Below are 20,006 nucleotides of genomic sequence, written 5' to 3'. Positions count from 1 at the left end.
TTGACGCAGTTCCTCTTAACTGGATGCTGTCGTTTGTGACACAGCCACCTCCAGGCTGAAGAGCTGACAGCCGGACCCAGTGCCAGATGGTTGGGCGGGCAGCCTGAGGGCAGGGAGGTCAGCGCAGAGCAGGGCACAAAGGCGCACTCTGAATGTGGAACACAAGAAATACTCGCAGTGGGAGAAAAAACCACTACCAGTCACTTTGAAGAACAGGTCATGCAGCTTTTATTTAATTTTACCTTTTTGGTAAGCAGGAGGGTTTTCTTTCAGTCAGACCATTCACATACTTCGACAGTACAGATTGCAGTGAATTTGATGGAGATCTTGCAACATTAGAAAACTTTTCTCAATATACATCCATTTAAGCAATAGCTTGTAGGTCAGAATGTGAGTGCTAGAGCCAAGTCTGCGCACTGCACTCCAGGTATACAAAGCATTGCAGCAGCACAAGAAATGCCCGCACTGGGCAAAGTACAGTGTGTTTTACATAGTGCAATCACTTTTAGAGGAAAAACTCTAGGAAGGCCACATCTATTCATTTATTTTTTTTTTAATCCTGTCAAGTTTACAAATGCGAGGGGGGTAGAAACCAAACCTCTGACTGAATTAACTTTTGTACAGGTAGGTTTTGTGTATAGGCACGTGCTTTAGAGAGGAGCTCTGAATCTGTTCTGTAATCACGAGAAAGACATATTGCTTTGTGATTCAGAAAGTGTTATACCATCTCTAACCTTCCTAACACTCTTGGCCAGAGTTGTTAATCCAGCTGTTCGTAGAGTTCCTAGAATACGCTCTTCCCTCTAGTGTAAATCCCCAATAGAGAAATTCAGGTTGCTACTGACAACGATTACAGTTATTCTACTTACGGTCAGTTGACCATATTAGGCATTGCCTCTGAATACTCCAGTCCACAGTGAAAACTCGCGTTACCAGAGACGTGGAGGCTCTTGCTTTTCTGTTACTGTCACTCACCAATACGAAAAAAACCCAAGTCAGACAATGAACTGCTACAGCAAAGCATCACTGGTAATATTCATCTAATACAAAAAAAAAGAGCACTCATGACACTACATGTCATGGTAAGCAGGTTTTTAAAGATACTGCAAAGTGATTTGCCCAGTAAAATTTTAAAATGTACACTGTGCTCAATAGTTCAAACGACACGTAAACAAAGAGCAGCTCCCTGCAACAAGGTGTAAATCAAAACGTTATAGCACCAGCTCCCAGCACCAAGGAGTTGCCCACTGACCAGTTCTAGTGTACAATGCAATAGTGCTCGCTGAGGTTTCTGCTACACGAGAGCCACAGTGGGACAGCTCTGCCCATTTCTTGCTGACGTTTTCTTACCAGGTGTGCACAAATTACATTCCTCCCTTCCCGTGGAGAGCAAGTCAGACGACGAGATTGTTACAGTACCAGAAAACACTGAATGGGAAATGGCACCTGAGGGAAAAGTAGGTACTGCATACCTGATTCTGAACAAATGGGCATGGAGGAAACGTGACACTATCTGAGCAATCCTCTCCCTAACAGGTCAAATCTGAAAGGAGCTGCAGACTGTAAGAAAAGAAACAAGCCTTCCTATGCTGAAAGCCATGGACATGATATTGCCCACACTAATGATTTTATTTCACCATCAGCAAAGCATTTATCCCCAAAAAGCTGTACACGTACTGGTCAGATTACGGTGCAGTGCTAACTTTACACTATTAAAAGTCTGTTGCTATAGTGGTCAGGTTTGTCTTTTATCTGAGGAGGGCAAAAAAAAGGAGACAGGCAGCATGGCCACATCATCATATAGCAATTTCACTCCACGTTAATGCAGATATAATCTTTCTTCTTAAGTGCAAATTAATAAGTATTTGCTAGAAACCAGCATGACTTGGGCTGCTGAGAAATGACAGATGATTCGGTTTCTTACAAATATTGACAAGTCTAAATCATTACAGGTTTTGAAAGCAAGAACAGGGTTACGAACAGGAAGGGAATAAAACATTACCACTATTAAAAAAACGTGTCATTGCAAACTTCGAACACTCTTCAAAAACATATCTAGAAAAGATTGTTTTCCTTTTTTTTTTTTCCTGCAGCTGAGGAGTGTCCATGCAAAACAATTTTGAGAAGAGCAGTGTTCCACCTGGGCACCAACTAGGCCCGACTTTGTCCCACACAGCTCAGTAAAGTGCTCTCTTGTGCATCCTTTGAGGAAAAAAGTTCTCATTTAAAGTTTGGGAGGCCAAGGTTGCTAGCGGGGGAAGGCATAGTCTCAGTCAATCCATGTTGAGGTCAGAGAAGGAGGAAGGAGCGAAGTTAACAGTACTCTGCCTTTCGTAACTCACAGACAACAGGCTGCAAGGGAGGAGCAAGCAGGAGAAGCAGAGGGGGGTGTCAGATGAAACCCTGCCCCTGGGAAGCCACAGGAGTTTAACACAGGCTTCATCAGGGGAAGCATTTCATTCTTTATAGATAACAAACTAGATCTACTGCAGAGTCCCGAAGATTTACTGTTTAGACACCAGGTAACAGATCTGCACACATAAGTGAAAATCAAATATGCTTTTCACTTCCTGTGTTGGTGGTTTTTCAACAATTCCTTTGAAGGACAAATGGGATCTGAGTAACATTCTTTTGCCGATTTAAAGAAAAAAAAAGCATCTTGCCCTCAACATTTTTTATGTTGCACACTTATTATTCTAGGGCAGACCGCTAGAGGTATTTACTGATAAAACAACTAACCATCAGCTTAAAAGAGTAAAAATAACATTAACGGGGAAGAATTTAAGGCATTTTTTATTTTGGCCAGGAATGATGCATGCTACAGAGTAATCTTCATTTTCCCACTCGGTTTTCAGACCACTGCACTTTTTTGTTTTTGTTTTACATGGCACTTTGTAGTTTGTGTTTTACAACTTAGTCAAGATTTTCAAGTGTTTTCTTCAATATAAATGCCTTCTCTTGTAGCTCGGGTCTGCTATCTGACGCCATCGTGGACAATGAACGAATGAGGTGCGCTCTGCTTTCTGGTGTCAGGCTTTCCCACTGTTGAGCTTCTGTGTAGATAAAGACAGACAGACACTGGACATGAATACCAGAATGCCAAAAAAACCCGAAAGATTCTTGCTAGAATAAAGGAAACACGAAGTGCATAACAGAAATCCAAAGGAAACATTTGCTACAGAACACGTATGACCTTGAGACCTAAGCAGACTCATTCTCTGAAGTAAATTCTGCAAGGCTGAAATCCCAAATTACCAATGAGGAACTAAACTTGGCACTGAAAGGGTAAGAATTACTTTTCTGCACAAACAGGAGCTCTCCCCTCTATGGAGCTTGGCACATAACGCAGAATCTGACTACGCACTCAGTCCTGTGTGCTCTCCCTGGCACCCTCCTTGCCGGACATTTTCCTCACCCAAGGAGTATCCAACAGTACTTTAGACCTTGACTTTATCTGCAGTTACTTCAAGCCCTCTCCAAGTTTCCAGAGCCACCAAGCACAGAACTCCAAGTCCCAACCGCCCCGAAATCACCCAGTGCTGCAAGCAGAAGCTAACGCCGTCTCTCCAGGGTGCCAGGCCACACAGCTGGGTGCTTTCTTTACCAAACAGTGGCTCTCCCAGGTGGCAAGCAAGAAGTCTCACCTTGCAGTTTGGTGAGCAGCAGTTGTATCACAGACAAAGCTTCTGTTCTTATGGACGTGTAGCTTTTGTTTTCTAAAGGATTTAAAACACAAACAAAAAAATCCACAACCACATTGAGAACCAAAGGCACACTATCTGTACAAAGAGCAGTCACCACTGTGGTCTCCAGACCACTTTTCTTAGCGCAGCTCGCTGAGCTCGTTTGTGCTGGCAGTCTGCAGTGCTCCCCAATTATACACATTTGAATGGCAGAAAGTGACCGACTAGAGCTTGGCAAGTCAACTAAACCTTGTGTGTTGCCTTTGCTATTAGCACAGCGCTGTTCCTTACACACGTTGAAAGGGAACAACACTGGCAGAGCTGCAATGTGATCACAGACAACTTCTGTGCTTAACAGACTGTTCTTTTGGTGAGTTGTAATGGCAATAAACGACCCAAATTGTAACAAGTAGCATTAAGTGAGGGTACATAAACCCTATGCCATCAAGCACAACCTTGTCACAGAAAGTTATTAGGTCTCCTGAGCTAAAATCCTGTTAAGTCGCATTCCAGGAGGATTGGTAGCTAAAAGAAACTTTCCCCAAAGGGGTGTCTGGATTGGTAGCTAGCTCTGAAGTAGGTGCTGCCTTTAGGCATACCAGAAACAAGAGCCACATGCAGGTATGAGGAGACTTGGGGCACTGTTACAGTCACAGGACAAGTGGGAACACAACCAAAGTCATAAACAGCCCCACGACTGTCAACATTACATAGGTAGCACTTATATTCCCATAGGTGCTCTGCTGAGGGAGAGCACAAACTGCCTCAAAGCCTTGGAGCTTCATGCACTGGCCGGCTGAGAAAGTTCTGGGTCTCTACAATGCATATATGTCCAAGAAGCCTGGACTGTGGAGGAGAAAACCTTCTGTTTCATTAAATCAGTACTAACTTGATTAGGTGAGGTCCATCTGCTGCAGGGAGAAAAATTACTATGTTTCCGATTTGCACTCCTGAGACGTTGCAGAGAGTCTGCTGTCTGCCTCTCCCTCCCCTTTCAAAGCTCTCTTGCACCAGAGGAATTCACTTCTCTGTGCACAGCTCCCTGCATAGTACTGTCTTGAACAGCTACTGCAACATCAGAATTAGCACAGCACAGTGCAAGGAAGGGCAAAATGTTCTCTCTGACAGCTTATGCTTATTCTGCACTTCCTCTACCAGCCAATCCCCAGAGGAGGAATGTATTAACAAGCAATTCATCATCAACCACAAACCAGGAAAAGTCCATTTACCTAAAGAATGGGTAATAGATGAACAGGTTTCCAACAGTATTTCTGTCAAAGCCACAGGGTCTGAGTGCTCCTCATCAAACAGCATTAGCCTGTCAAATGCAAAAACACTGTCAGACACCCTGCATCGCTGGGACAGAAGTCTGCTCGACTTCCTCCGAGAATCCAGTGTCATCCTCAATTTCATTAAACAGTTTGAAGTAACAAAGAAAAGAAACATCATCGAAGAGGACTGCAGAAAGGAGAATTACCCTTGAAAGTAGGCATTCATGGCTTGTAGCACTCCAAGCTGCACTTTCCATGTGCTGAGTTTCAGACGGTCACACATTAACTTGCAAAACTCTTGGCGATAGCAACCTGCAGAAAAATAAGGATGCCATTGTGTTACCACAGGGAAAGGCAGAAGGAAACACTTCCTGCTCTGTCTCCCAGCATGTTCCTTGTGCGCCTCTCCAAGCGATGTCAAGCTAGTCACTGCATATGACCACGTCAACATCCTGTAACAAGTGACCCTGAAAATTTTCACCGCATCTACACTCTCATTAACAAACACTGGAAGATAAACAGCTGCATTACACGTTCTGGCATGCTAATAAAAGCAACCTGGTTTTTTTCAGATACACCCAGTTCCTCCACCTTGTACCAGCTTTGATGCAAATGTAAATGTGAGCAGCAGAACAAGGCTGCTTTTGATTAGGCAAGCCGCCTCAGGCATCCTGCATGTCTCCACAAACTCAGGACACTTTGGTGAAGTGAATTTAAGACAACAGTAAAGGAATTTCCCCAAGGATGGGGTACTCTGTGGGAAAGCTGTTGGGGCAGTTTTATCACTGAAGATCTTGCAAGCTGCAGGCAGCGAGATCCTGCACCTCCCCAAAAGCCTCCTCACTCCACACATGATCTCCCAGTCCCTCCCTCCTCCCCCTTTTCATTTTCAGAGGCAACAGTTTGAGCCGAGAAAGTGTGCTCTGCACACCATTAGCTGACTTACGCTGTGTCTCCGGGCTCCTTGGCCAGGCTTTGCCCAGGGTCTCGAAGGCAGAGATCAGGGACTCCATCTGCACCTCCTTCTCCCTCATGTCCTCGTCCTCTTCATCATGCTTTGGTAAGCCCGTGCCCATGCTCTCAAGAGAGTTCTGCAGAGGCCATGGAGGGAAGGTATGATGGACAGAAGGATGAGGGCAGGCTAGCCACACACTTCAGTGCAATTCAGTCTTCCCTTGCAGTCTGTGCACACCAGTCCTTGTACCCTGTCAGTGCCTCCATACAGATGGAGCACAGGCACCCCAGGCCACCGGTAGCTCTGGCGCTATTGGCAGCCTGCAGAAGTGCACAGCAGGCTCCATGGCCTTGCATCCAAACATCTGCCTGTGCTATACGAGTCCCACTTGCAGAGCTGCGAAGCACTGCAGATACTAAACAGAAGCACTCTACACAGCTTCCTAGGAGTCTCTTGCTGCCTGTAGAGCAGCCAGGAATTAACTTTTAATGCTGTATCGGGGCAGTGCTGGACACCACAGGAAGGACTCTGTCTAGAGAACAGTTGCGCTAATTCAGAATTTGGGCAGCACAGGTACAACCCCCCCCAGGGCTCACGAACAGTCTGGTATTCAGCCCCACCAAGGATCTGGCTGAGTGTGGGGTATGCCTCACATCAGCAGCCTTCTGGGCAGAAGCCTGGCATGTGTCCAGCATCAGCCAGACTGTCACCACTTCGGTGTTTTGCTTTGAAAGAGAGAAAACTCAAGAAGCTGAACTGTCACCTTCTTTATCATGGGAAAGATGATATCTGCCAGCTCCTGGAACCGGTCTTCCTTTGTTGCCTGCAGCACTCCAGCCGCACAGCGCAGTGCCACCATCTTATACTTCATGTTCTCTTTCCGACATTCTTTCAGGACAGCCTGGACAATATCGTTGACAGTGGGCTGGCCAGGCACTGACTTCTGCAGCTCTGCACTGAAACACAAGGCACACAGAAACTATCAGACCCACATTAATCCCTTCCCAAACACCGCTTTTCCCACAGACAGGAAGTAATTCCCATGTCCAGGCACAGGGTTGCCTACCAACAGTTGTAACTGAAGTTACACTCTGGTGCTCTTCTTCGCTCTCACCCTGTCTGTTCTCCCTGGTTTTCTTTCCTGTCTTTCCTCATATGCTTCCAATGCACTTTCCCCCCTCACTTTTCTTCTACCTCTTCCTCTCTTCTCCCCTTTAAGGTACCCCATCCTTCCCCCTAGTCTCTTCTTTCTTCTTAGCAATTCTGGCCTCTCAACGTCCTCTTCCTTGCCTTAAATCAACCATTTACCTCTGCAGGTCCCTCTGAAGCATCACTTGCCCCTCCCAGCTCTCACCAGTGACCCACACGTTGACAAGCAGAGTGGAGAGAGACTCCTCACATGCTGATGGGAGATAAGGATGTTGCTGACAACTTTCTAGAGTGTCCTTAGCACCAGACAGGCAACAACACTGTGCAACCACCTCTTTTTTGAGATCCCAGATCCTGAGAGTACCACCTCTTGCAAGACACTTACTTGCATGCAGAGACGACACTGGCAATGGCCTTTAACAGCTCCTCCTGCAATGAGTAAAACAGATACCAATGAGAAATGCTACACAGCCAAATGGCACAGTCCTGCCACACGGGGGAAACCGCTGTACTCCACTGCGAGAGGTAGTGGGGAAATACGCCTATGACACCAGCCTAGAGAAGCAATGTCTGGCTCCTGCCACTCCTGCTGTAGAGGCTGCAGAGGACTTGGCTTTCCATCTGCACTGAACTGGCAGCGGAAAGGGGCCTTGCAGCACCTCTGAGTACAAGCTAGTACCCCTCAAGGCTAGAATATGGTGCGGTGGAAGTAGTCTAAGTGGGAACCCAACTCCTAAAGCAATCTGAACTCCACCTACTTATCTTCCCTGTCATTTTTGTATCTGCTAAATGCAGGCCAAAAGGCAGACTCCCTAAGCCAGAGTTCCTACACGTGCTGCTCTGCAGCACAGAACATGGCATTTCCTGGCTCAAGGGCTGCGTGCCGGTGCTCACTGCGATCCACAAGGTGCTAGTTCCTTATTTACCTTCCCAGTCCAGGTTCTCCCTGGCAGGCCTTGCAGCAGTGCGGAGAGCACTATTCCCAGATGTGGCGGTACAAGGGAGCCTGTCTGTTTGGCAATTGATGCCATGGCAGCTGCTCCTTGGGCTTTCATCTTCCAGGACTGGGACTGCAGAGCCTTCTGGGTAATAGTTATCAACTCCTGCATATAGAGTCTGATCCCACCCTGAGTACCTGCGTGTCAAACAGAGAAAAACTGTAATTTTGCCACAAAACAAACATAAATCTGATCTTATTTAAAAAAAAAAAAAAGAAAAGAAAAAAAAGCAGTTACAGATTTATCTTTTTTTTTGCCCATGAAACATATCAGCAAGGCCTGCTTCAGGCAAAGGGGTGAAGAATTCCTCCCAGGCTGATTGAAGATGAGTTCTGTTTCCTAGGTGCTTCCAAAGAAAATCTTGAGCATACATCTAGACAAAGAGCTCATCTCAGTCCTTCCATATGCCAGACACTAGACATTGCGTTAGCCTGTTTCTAAGGAATATAATTTTTTTTTTTTGCAGGAACAGGTCACTGGAAAACCTTTTTGCAGCCCAAACTCCAGAAAAGTAAGCTGGTGACTGAGGGACCAGATCCGAAATCAGGTCAGAGAAGGAGCCAGCAAAACCATTTCACAATGCATCCAGATCTTCCTTTACAGACAAAGCATGGCACAATAGCCCCTCTATAGTGTAGATTCATTCATTGAAGTTAAAACCACAGGCATCACCAGAGAGATCTCCAACCCGAGGCACAGACCAAACTCCCCTGTAACTTCAGAGTGTGCAGCAGCCCTTCCAGGCTGGCATCAAAATTTCCAAAGATGTTCAACTATCTGCGCCACGATCAGGGCCACATTACAGTGGCATTCAGTGCCTCACAATCTTAAAATACCTCCTGACTGTGTCTGTGTATCCTCAGCAATCAACACCTCTGTAATTATTTTAAATAGCCACAGAGAAGCTAACCTGCCAAAACTCACAGAGGACATCTTTAGCAAGGAAGAAAATGGAAACAAGCTTCCCAAATCTCTTACCATGAGAACTCTGTATTTCCAAAACGGATTTCCAGAAAGCATGGTATTTCTTGGCCCATGCTTCCCAGAAAGCTTTTACCACTCTTAACGCAACTTACCAGGTACATTTTCCTGCCAAACTTCAGTCCACAGAGTAGAATTCTCTTTCTCTCCTTTCTCTTCATCGGGAACCTCGTGCATGCCAAGAAAAGCCAATGGCAGCACATGTTTGGCATGGTTCTTCACTACGTCTGGACTGTAGCGTCCCATAGCATGCACAGTTAAAGCACAGCCTGTTCTGTAAACTGGCTCTGAAGGAGCAAAATAATCACACGTTATGACTGGGAAGCAGGATTTTCCTTCAACAGCTTGGTCTGCCTCTTGGGAAGCAGAGGAATGCACAGTATTGTATAATGATGCATGGGAATTATTCAGCCAGTGAAACCAAGCACCACAATATAGGAATGTTTCTTTACCAGCTTTTGCTATCACCAGGAACTTTTTATGCACTGTATTCTGTAACTGAACACCCCAAAAGCAACATACCTTCCTTCTCCATGTACCAACTGCTGAGTTTGTGCAGCAGTTTCTCAGTGCTACTGTCCCGGGAAGTCTGTAACAGGGAAGAGACTCAAATCACTCAAACACATCAAAAAACCCAACAAAAAAGCAAAATAAAACCTAAAACCATCTCAAACCCCAACTCACCCGGACGAGATGCCCCATAGCAAAGGCAAAAGACTTCTGTACCACGCTGTTGCGATCAGTCAGGCCACTAAGTAAAGCACTCATAAGTTTGCCTGTTGGAAGAGACTTTGCTTTATCAGATATATCATGTTTTTATTGCTGTGGCAAGAATTACAATAGCCTGCACTTCATTAGATTGTCTGAATTTATGCATTCTTCCTCACCGCATGTTTGCGGGGTTATAGGTCTGTCTGGTCCTTATGTTTAAACAAGTGCACAGTGTAACACAGCAAGACTCAGCAGAAGCTAGCGTTTTGCCAGCCTCTGCCTGCACACCTCGACTGATAATGTTCCTGTACATGAGCACCTCAGCTGATCATGCTTTCAGCTTTACTTCTATTTTGCAACAGAAGGGCGACCTTCTTTCTACTATCACATCGCAACAAATTGTGAAGAGAAGACTAAGACCCAGGGAAGCAAAGTTCCTGTTTATGGTCCTCCCATAGCTCAAGTTGAAAGAACAAGTGCTTATTGACAGCGCTGCACTAACACGGGCATTGTTAGTCTGCTCCAAGAAAGTCTAGAGATACTTCCGCCGGTTCCTGCTGGGCACTAGCAAATTCTCTCAACTCCTTCCTCTGCCTCTTCCAACTTGGTGAGATATTTAACATCCCCAGGACCTATTGCCAGCATGCCAGTCTCATATGCACAAGGCAACTTCAAACAGCTCTTTGAGGAAAATACACAGGTAAAGATCATTCTTGTGATAAAATCAAGGGCCAATAGGGAGGAAATACTACCTACAGAACAGCAACAAAAAGCACCTTTAAAACCTGACACTACAAACAAACCTTACCTGAATAAGGTGTTAAGTCCTGAGGACACTGTGTGGTTAACGACACAATTACACTGGCACAGCCTCCCTGGAAGATTTCGAGGGAAAACAAAGGTAAGATAAAACAATATTAGCCCCTGGTTATTACTGTTAATACTTGCTGTGGTGCTATATGCACTTGTATGACATGATATAGGCCCACCGAGCCTCTGCCCTGATAAGCCAGGACCCAAGGGTAGAAGCAGGAAAACAGTTTGTAACAGATGACTGACAAGAATTGAATTAGGAAGTGAAAAAACTACCAGGACCCACACTCAGGATAGATGGTCCTGGCAGATTTACAGCTATCAAGGACAACCTTCTGTACTCAAGTGTCACAGAGCACAACAGCCATGTGGCCCAGGGGAGGTTAAGGCAGCACACATTCAGAAAATCACAAGTAATGTAAGTGGATTGAGGCTCAGATGTAAAATGACTTCAGCATGAATGAGCCCAAGCTGTCACTTTAAAAGAGACAGTCAAAAGAACCATATTTACATTGACACTGCTTTGTGTTCACTTCTCCATTTCCAAAAGAACTACTAAAATCAGACATACCTTTGTGCCAAGGCCTACTCCACTTTTGATCAGTTCACACAGCCGAGGAATCAGCTCACCCAGGACGGACACATCCAAATACTGCAAGCTCTAGAGAAAGGCAAGGGACGGGGCAGGGCGGGGGCGGGAAGAATAAAGAAAGGTAATGGTGGCAGACTTAAGCTGGTCTATTTCCAGCTGAGGCCTGCCTCAGTTCTGCAGGCTGGTCTTCAGCTGGATCATGAGAGTTTGCTACATGGTGGGAAAAAGGCACCACAAAGTGGCTTCCACCACATACAGATTCTCTTGTCCCACTTCTATGCTGAGCTGACCCTGCTAAGATTATCATTTGCTGGAACTGATGTACTCCTGCACTCCAACTGTTTAGAAAGCTGAAAGTAACACACCAGCAAGAACTCCTTTTGGGGAGGGAAAGAGATGCAAAGGTGTGCGTGTCTTAGGACAAACCCCAACATTCCGCCAACTGTGTGAAGCCCTGAAGCACAACATATCCAAACTAGACAATGAAATGAAACTAGTCAAGACATTTTTTAAAAAGGTCAAGACAAACAAGTGGTATAAATGACATAAAGGCACAAGAGGGATGTTATTGGTATCATTTCTAATCTCCTATGCCTAAAATGCCACTGGGCAAAAACAGAAAGCCTCACGTTACCAGCACTCTGTGTAGCACACTGTCTGCAGAGGGGAGATCCATCCTCTAGCAAATTCAAGGATCACATACTAACTGAAGGTAACCCTCTCTGAGCTTCAGAAGTCAGATCAGCTGTCACTTCCCCCTCCTGCACCAGTATGGTGAAGAGAACACTCCATTATACCATATAATCTCCCAGCCAGCCCCAGAATGTAGAGGAACAGACAGAAGGTTTCTCATAAGCAAGGACCTCTTCACGCTACGCCAGGGAAGCCATACTGTCTCTCCCCTTCCCCAGGAAATCCCAAGCGTTCATCAGGGCAGCACAACTGTCCCCCAGCGCTGGCAGGGGAGAGGCATGGCCTGGAGGAGGGACAGCAGCAGCTGCTGCAGCCTGCGGGGTGGCAGTGAGTACACTTTTACATGGAGCCTTTCATTCCCAGCCGCTTTACACACTATTTATAGGGAGCGCTCCACCTGACACCAAAACGCAGCTCCGTGTGCTGTTATGTACAGGAGGGCTCGTTGTTACTCTTCCATAAGCGCAGGAAACAAAGAATAGCTCTGGTGGCTATGCTTCTCCTAAAACTTGCTCAGCGCTCACACCCCCTGACTGCTTGCATGCCCCTGGCTGTGTGCAGTGCCTGAGCAGAAAAGAGGGGTCTTGTCTTTGGGAAGGGACAGGCTTTTACAGAGGACAGGGAGCACTGCCAAGACAGACCCTACAGCACTGTGTCTGGGCATCAGCAACTCCTCCTCCAGCAGCAGGAAACTATGGTGCCAAACACCAGCTGCTGACAGTGCTTTCAGTGGTATCAGCATTTTCTCTAAATATCTCCACCATCGAAGCACTGGCAAGGCCCAGAGAGGGATATCTAGGGCACCACGAGGCAAGGGTTGGACAGCATTTGTGCCTTCAGAACAATGACTATCATCAGTTGGAAGCCCAGGTGAGAAGTTGATTGTGGAATTGTGGGCCAAAGATGAAGAGAAATGGCAGCTAGCATAATCTAGAACCAGCTGAGCCCCCATCCAAAGAAAAGCACTTGAAAGATGCCCTCTTCATCAAAGCAGGCAGGTCTTCAGGTGGAGAAACAACCTGTCTGACTCCAAACAGAGCCAAGGTTATTCACAACTGATCTGAGGAGCAAGCTGTGGCGACATGAGAGAAGTCAGTACATGAAAACGAAGGTGGACAGACATCCACACTGAGATGTGATAATAAAATGAACCGTGAAGAGGTATTCTGTAAAGCTCCCACTTCAATTCCTATTCTTCTACAACATACCTTACACTGGAACCCTTCTGAATCAAGTACTTACCATGTTAATGGTTTCCATCATGGGAGATGACTTGACAGCACTAAGTCGGGCACTATCCATTGCAGTCTAAAAAAAAAAAAAAGGAAAAAACAAAACCAAGTGTAAACTCGACATGAAAACAGTGGAAAGGGCAACATCAGCTATAACTCACTACCTCACAAACTCAAACCAAAATCCATTTCAGATGCATACAGACAGAAAGTAATTATGTCTACAGACTACGAATGTCTCCCTTTCAGAGGCAGAGGGATGTTCTAATTGGAGTACAGGAGCTAAACCATGCACTCTTGACATCATGGAAATGAAAAAAAAGAAGGAAAAAAAAAGAAATAAATAAAGGAGTAGGGGGAAATCCCACTCTGGCCTATTGTTCACTCCTTTCTCGTTTGCAAAGGGCAGAATTTGACCCCTTTCCCTCCCCGCCATGAAATTAGCTAAATTTGCTTCTGAACAGTGGGTTTCAGTTACTTTCCCAGAAGACTGCTACTGATTAATATGGTTCTTTAAGACAGATTAAAGGACACAGTGCTGACAACATCCACCTCCAGCCCACAGTGCTATGGCACACCTTCTAATTTATAAGAAGTCCTGCAGTTAATCCCCTGGGAGAAACAGCAGCAAAGTTTGACAGTACAGGTGCATTCCAGATAATTATTACAGACTCTCTCTTCACCTGTTTCAGTTGTACATGGAGCTGAAGTGACATTTAACAACAGTTCTTACTAAGATTGTTCTTGACTTTCTGAAATATGTGGTGGTCTAGTGAATAAAAAAAATCCCAACTCTTCAAAAAAACCCCCACATTTGTCCAGCCATATTCCAATGACCAAACTTTTTTTAGTAACTTATTAGCTATTTCTCTTTGCGTCTTTGAACACCTCTCAACCAAATCTGCTATTTTTCTGTTCACTGAATGAAGCTTAAATCTTTGTTATCTCTGTTCTGTTCATACTTTCCCACTATAATTGCACTTACTTTCTCCTGATCTGTTGCAGAAAGACTCAAATAATTGAGGACTTGGGGCTCCAGCACACTCAAGGATTCCAGCAGGGCTGGGATAAGTTTTGGCGCATGAGGTTTCAGCATAGACCCAGCACTTTTACTGATCTTCACAAGAGTGTTAATGCTGGAAAAAGATCAAAGGGAAGGTCAACAGAGAAACACACAGACTTGGCTGAAAAACCTCTCTGGTCTACTCTAATCCAGTACCAACAAAAAAGCCAATCCAAATCTCAGATACACCAATATAAACCTACCTGCACACAAAAATCTGTGTATTCTTCTGCTTAAGCAGAATCATACCCTAGCCCTGAGCTTCCAACTAATGCTATGCTTTGCACAGAGATTGCTTACTTTGGCCAGGGTATCACAAAGGGAATGGGCAAAGAGGCAGTACTACAGATGTAGGAAGAAATAACACATCTTCATGTTTTAAAGAAGCTCTGGGCAAAGTCACCCCAGAGACATCCATTGTCTCTGCCCGAGAAAAAACAAATTACAATGATCTGTTCAAATCCCACTTGTCAGTTTCAGACTGACCACATCTCTCAGGCTGTATTTTGACAAAGGGTTTTTATACCTTCAAAAGGAATGAAAAAATTCAAGAAATATTCACTATAATTTGTTAGGAGCTTTCTAACCTTCCTGGATAATTTTCTTTTATTGAACGTGATTATTTTTGCAAAGACTAGCTACACTCCAGGTCTGAATTTTCAAGCTTTTCTGTCCTTCCAGCAACTGAAGGAATAAACAAGGTTACAAAGTGACAGGCATATGAAGTCCCTACATATCAAGGGACATGGAACCGTTACATGACGTAAAATGTATTTGAACAGCGTGACCAAATGCAGTTGCCTCTGGGATGTGAACTGCCAATACTCGCAATCAGTCGTGAAATAGGACCTGGCTGTTTCAAGAACTACCGTGGGATTTTTTGTTTACAAGCAGAAGAGATATGCCAGTCCTGAAGGACAGCCTCAAGCACAGCAAACTGCTTGCAGATCCGTTTGCCAGTTGTACAGGGAGAAAAGAACTTCCTGCTGGGAACTGAATCTGGGCATTTGCAGAAAGGCCAGATACTCCCAAAAGATAGGTAGAGTTCCTGGGGCTGCTGTTTGAACTCAGTGAGAAAAGGACTCAGCAGGAAAGTTGTTTTGGGGAAAAACTTGTCAGTTCAAACACAGAGAACATTCTGCAACTCAGGTGAATAAGCTGGGTCTCTTTGGGACAAATCGTGACCCGACCCCCAGGGAACTTACATGATGCAAAACTAACCTGAGAGATCGGACTTCAGCAACTGTGCTTACTATTCCTTTGTCTAGGAGGCATGGGAGCAATACAGCTATCGTCTTCTGACCAGTTGCTCCTTTAGAGGGATCACACATTTTCACACAGACCTGGGGACAGGTGAGAATCAGTGTTGCAAGCATGTACAAACCTCCTGCTCAGATTACATTAAAGCACCTTCTTTGTCAGACAGAAGAAGCCAAGAGCAACCAGAGCAACTGCGCACAGCCAAACGCAGGTCCTGTTACACCTTCATTCTCCTCTCCAGGAGGTACTTAAGCCCTAAGCCACATCCCTAAAAGAAGTTTCAGCTATGGTCAGCTTCCAGAAAAGGCAAATTCAGAGCCTAGCAGGCCTTGATCTGCATCTGGATGAAGAGATGGACCAAATGACCTCCCAGTTGAGGGACAGCCTATCTCAGCCACATGGATTCAACCATTCCACGAGGCAGAGCAGCAAGTCCCAGATCAGAACAGATTCTGCAATTGCAACAATGTTTTGGGACCAGATCACCACTTGTGCCATTGAAATGTCATGCTGCATGCATTGTGAAGGTTGTGATTTCAAACATGGCTTTTAAGATCCGTTTCCATTTCCACTGATGTGACTTTTTTAGAGGAATACCAAACAAAATATTAAGTGACGTGTACTACACCCAAAAAATCTTGTGTCAGTAACAGCACCAGAGAGTGAAGTCCAGACTGGATTACTTTGTTTCACACCAGTGAGGTTCCACTGAGCTTGGTCAACTAGATCAGTTGGGCTTGGTCAACTGCTGAAGTTACAGGAAGTTTCCTTAAATCCCACCCCCAAATGGGGAAAAAAAGGACATCAGCGGAAAAAAAACAGTTCATTATATCCGTCCTTTGGTTGTACAGAACTTAACATCACATTATCCTCAAGCAGCAGAACTTCACCAGCATCAACAAAAGTACAAAAGAGTATGTGGTCAAGCTTATTATGATTGCTTTCTAGGGGGCTGCTCTGTTTATCACAACTGCACCTTATACTGCAGATCTTTTCAAGACAACAGTCTATGGTAAACAGGTCACTCCTGCAGATATGATAGTGAATGATTACCAGACATCAAAACCATACACGTCTCCATGTGCAAATGACGAAATTAGAGTTTTACCTTGCTTAAAGTTTTTAGGGCTAGTTCTGCTGCCTTTCGCACAGTCTCCTAAAAAAGAAGTCAAAAATCCATTGTTACTATCTTTAAATCTTCTACAGAATGATTCATATTAATTGGTAAGTATAACACTAGTACTGACAAAGATATATTCATGGCTAACACTTAATAGAATATCTTTCAAAGAAATTTTGGCTTGGTCCATCTGAGTATCTGGTCTACTCAGTGACAAATACATTAACATCGTGCCTGACACCGCCAGGTTCTCTGTGCTTCTGTTCACATTTGTCTCTGTGATACTATTTTATTGGTTGTCCTTTTCAAAACAAACCCCACAAACCCACAAAATGCCAAACAAACAATAAAACCCAAAACCAAACCCAAAAAAACCAACAGAACCTTCTACTGCAAAAAGAAGCATATAGTCCTTTGGGTATGCTTTACCGTCTCCTCAATATAATGCCTGTTGCTTAGTGATGCTTTACTCAACTGAAAGTCTAGGACTAGAGAAAGATGGACTAAAAGCAAACAGTAAAATTAGTGCAGTTCTGGTGGCACATGACACCACCACCAACTAGACTCTCTAACTTTACTTGTATTGATGAATTAAGCAGTAGCAATATTCCTGGGTACTGAAAAACAATCACCTGGACTGGTAATGTCTTAGGACGTTCTCGGAAAAAATCTGGCCTGCCCCAAGTAGACCTTCCCAAACGATTTCCAGGTAAAATTCAGGAATTAGACCCTTCCCAAAAGGCAGTTTGCAGGCAGTTGCTCTATTTTGAAGGCTAATATAGCTCATTAGCACTGAGGCAAAGCTGCTCAGTTGGTTTCAGTGCCCAGGAACATTTCTGAACACACTAAATCTACTAGCATGGAAGCAACTTTCTAGTACACAGTACACTTTGGAAAACAGCTCAGCCTCGTTTAACCTTGAGCAGAGAAGTCTGGATCCAGAGAGAACACAGCTCAAACCTAGAAGGACCTGAGGACTCTGACTTCGTATATGCAACTCATTTAAGCAGACAAGCAGCCCAAAATAAATGTTTCTATACTCAAGAGTTAAGCAAACACTTAGGAATTCTTTTATATCCAGGAAAAATGCTGAACCGTCAAGAATAAGCACAGCAGGAATGAAAACCAACACTTAAAAACATGCGAAACATACACAAAGAATTTCCAAGGTGGCATGGAAATTTTAACTCCAAGGAGCCTGAATTTCTAGTCTGCTTAATACCCAAAACTCCCATTGGCTTCAACTTGACTTCTCAGAGAATTTCTCTTTAAACATCTCAGAGCTTGATCACTGTACTTTCTGTTGAAGATTCCTGTTCACTTATCAGTTCCATTACCTTAATGTCATCTTGCACTCTGAATAGGATTTCCCAGATCTCTGGAAGCTTGTCTATAATGTCATCCAAAGGTTTTCCTCTTAGTAAGTCATTCAGTGCCAGACAGCTGCAAACAAGGAATTTTATTTCCTTCACATGGTGTACTTATATGACATAGGTGTATATACAGACATGTTTATAAATATAAGTAAATGGTTAAAAAAAAATGAGAACTGTTTCATATTCCTTATTTGCCCCAAACCTTAAATCTACTCTGTCATAAGAACATCTCCTTTAGCAGAGAAAAAAACGTTCAGCCAGTCAGGTGAAATCTGAAACAGGTGACAGCAAGTGAGAAAGGCTGCTGTGGTGAAAATTGCTATTGCAAACATTCCAGTTACAAAATTGTTTCAGATTTCTTTTCTGTAAGTATTGGATAAGAACAAAACAAAATGTTCTAAAGTCTGGAACTGAAATTAAAATGGAAGTTTTCAATACAGCATAACTACAAACCATTATAAACAAAAAGCAGTTTATTAAAAATGCCATACTGACTGGCATCCTGCTGCCAAGTACATATATAGACAGACTGCCAAGATTTTCTAACATTAAGCAATATTTCAGGTCCAAGGATAGGCAAGAACTTTGTGACCAGAAAACTCCTCCTTCAGAGAACGTTGTTTGGTATTGTGCTCAAGCTACATGCAATAAAAAATTTCAGGCTCAATGAAGCAAATAGCTTCAAGATTGTATCACACTTCCAAGTGCAGACTACAAGACTGGGCTCTATGCTGATGAAAGGACATGTCCTCTTTCCCCCCTCAACTTCTTCAGGTTAAGAAGTTCATGGTGAAGAAGAGAAAAGAATAGAGTTCAAAGAAAAATTAGTTACTTTTCCTAGCAATACCTGGATTCCCTGATCCTCCACAGACTGCTGGTTAGGTTACTGATCAAATCCTCAAGAATTTCCTTCATGTACTTATCAACCTGTTATTAAAAAAAGGAAAAATCATGAAACAAGCATGGACCATGCATCCTTGTCCTGTAGCCTAAAATAAAAAAGGTCCTTTTGGACAATACAACCTGCTTTCAGCCACAGCAGATGAACTAATGCTTGCCAGAGCTGACCCCGTGCAAACTTACTCTGACTTTGCTTTAGCCATGCCTTTCTCTGCACTGCTTCAGGGCTTAACGCTGTGACAGAAATGATGAGAAAAGAGGAAAGTCCCTCAGTCCTTTATCAACTGAACTGTTTAGATGCAGCACCAAACATGTATTTACAGGAGAAGCAGTTGCGCTTTGATGAGGGATCACAGTGAATGACTTCATGCGAAGATCAGCTTTGCTAGAAAAGATTTGCAAATCCAATTCCAGGCCTTTCAGAGCCAGAGCAAAGGCATCTCATGAAAATCACTAATTCCTGAAACTTGTCTGGGAGGAGTTATCCTCAAACTGATGCAACAGCCTCTTCCCATGGGCTTCCTCCCACTTACAAACTGAGGAACCATATTTAGATGCTCTTGCTCTAGGAAGAGCATCTTAGGCCATGTGGATTCCTGAAGAGCTTCTCATAAGCAATATCAAAGCAATACCAAAGTGTGGAAAGACCCCACTTTAAGTAAAGTAAATCATAAACTTTAACACTGGCCACACAAACAAGGTCTGCGATATCCTTTCACATGTAAGACGCACTGCAAAACCTCTGCGCATCCTCCAGCTCATCCACAGATTCAAGCACCTCTTTCTCTGTAGGACAATACCTCACTCCTTTCTGCACAGCCCCTCCTTTCACAAGATGCAACTGTCCCATGAGGATCTCTGAGATGCTGCTGGCTGGCAGCAAACCCACCACTCTGCACTTTGCTGCTCACTCACCATCGACTTGTCGGTCACCAAGGCATTCCAAATGCTGGTCATTGCCTGTCGAATGCCCAGGTTGGGGTCAAACTGGTAACGGTAGAGCCGGGGAAGAAGCTGGGGCAAAAACGGAGCCAGCTGCTCTCCAGCCTTGGCAGCTATCACATTGAAACCAAAAGCTGCTCCCTGAAATCATGACAAAAGAGTATTGGTTGAAACAATCTGCTCACTCACTCAGTTACTGCTCCTGGGCACACCACAGTCAGTGGCAAAGTTGACTGACACAGTTTAGATTTAGACCAAATCAAAAGG

General features: G+C 44.3%; 1 protein-coding gene across 2 annotated transcripts in view; it reads right to left on the bottom strand.

Annotated features, from left to right (window-relative positions):
• Positions 1 to 212: 212 nt before the first annotated feature.
• ECPAS (Ecm29 proteasome adaptor and scaffold) overlaps positions 213 to 20,006 on the bottom strand; it is a 65,495-nt gene continuing 45,701 nt past the window's right edge. For both annotated transcript variants that reach the window (XM_050912626.1, XM_050912625.1), the window contains exons 30-49: positions 19,713 to 19,880; positions 18,745 to 18,824; positions 17,859 to 17,964; positions 16,510 to 16,557; positions 15,363 to 15,484; positions 14,064 to 14,214; positions 13,089 to 13,154; positions 11,133 to 11,222; positions 10,557 to 10,623; positions 9,722 to 9,813; positions 9,560 to 9,626; positions 9,133 to 9,324; positions 7,985 to 8,193; positions 7,444 to 7,487; positions 6,673 to 6,865; positions 5,901 to 6,045; positions 5,161 to 5,266; positions 4,913 to 5,001; positions 3,645 to 3,716; positions 213 to 3,053 (exon numbers count right to left, since the gene is read on the bottom strand). In XM_050912626.1, coding sequence (XP_050768583.1) covers positions 2,914 to 3,053; positions 3,645 to 3,716; positions 4,913 to 5,001; positions 5,161 to 5,266; positions 5,901 to 6,045; positions 6,673 to 6,865; positions 7,444 to 7,487; positions 7,985 to 8,193; positions 9,133 to 9,324; positions 9,560 to 9,626; positions 9,722 to 9,813; positions 10,557 to 10,623; positions 11,133 to 11,222; positions 13,089 to 13,154; positions 14,064 to 14,214; positions 15,363 to 15,484; positions 16,510 to 16,557; positions 17,859 to 17,964; positions 18,745 to 18,824; positions 19,713 to 19,880 — 2,247 coding nt within the window. In that variant the 3' untranslated portion in view covers positions 213 to 2,913. The remainder of the gene's footprint in view (positions 3,054 to 3,644; positions 3,717 to 4,912; positions 5,002 to 5,160; positions 5,267 to 5,900; positions 6,046 to 6,672; positions 6,866 to 7,443; positions 7,488 to 7,984; positions 8,194 to 9,132; positions 9,325 to 9,559; positions 9,627 to 9,721; positions 9,814 to 10,556; positions 10,624 to 11,132; positions 11,223 to 13,088; positions 13,155 to 14,063; positions 14,215 to 15,362; positions 15,485 to 16,509; positions 16,558 to 17,858; positions 17,965 to 18,744; positions 18,825 to 19,712; positions 19,881 to 20,006) is intronic.

The sequence above is a fragment of the Gymnogyps californianus genome, chromosome Z, assembly GCF_018139145.2.
Source record: "Gymnogyps californianus isolate 813 chromosome Z, ASM1813914v2, whole genome shotgun sequence".
Lineage (NCBI taxonomy): Eukaryota > Metazoa > Chordata > Aves > Accipitriformes > Cathartidae > Gymnogyps > Gymnogyps californianus.
The sequence above is the reverse complement of the archived record's forward strand: the minus strand, read 5'-3'. Positions and strand labels throughout refer to the sequence as shown.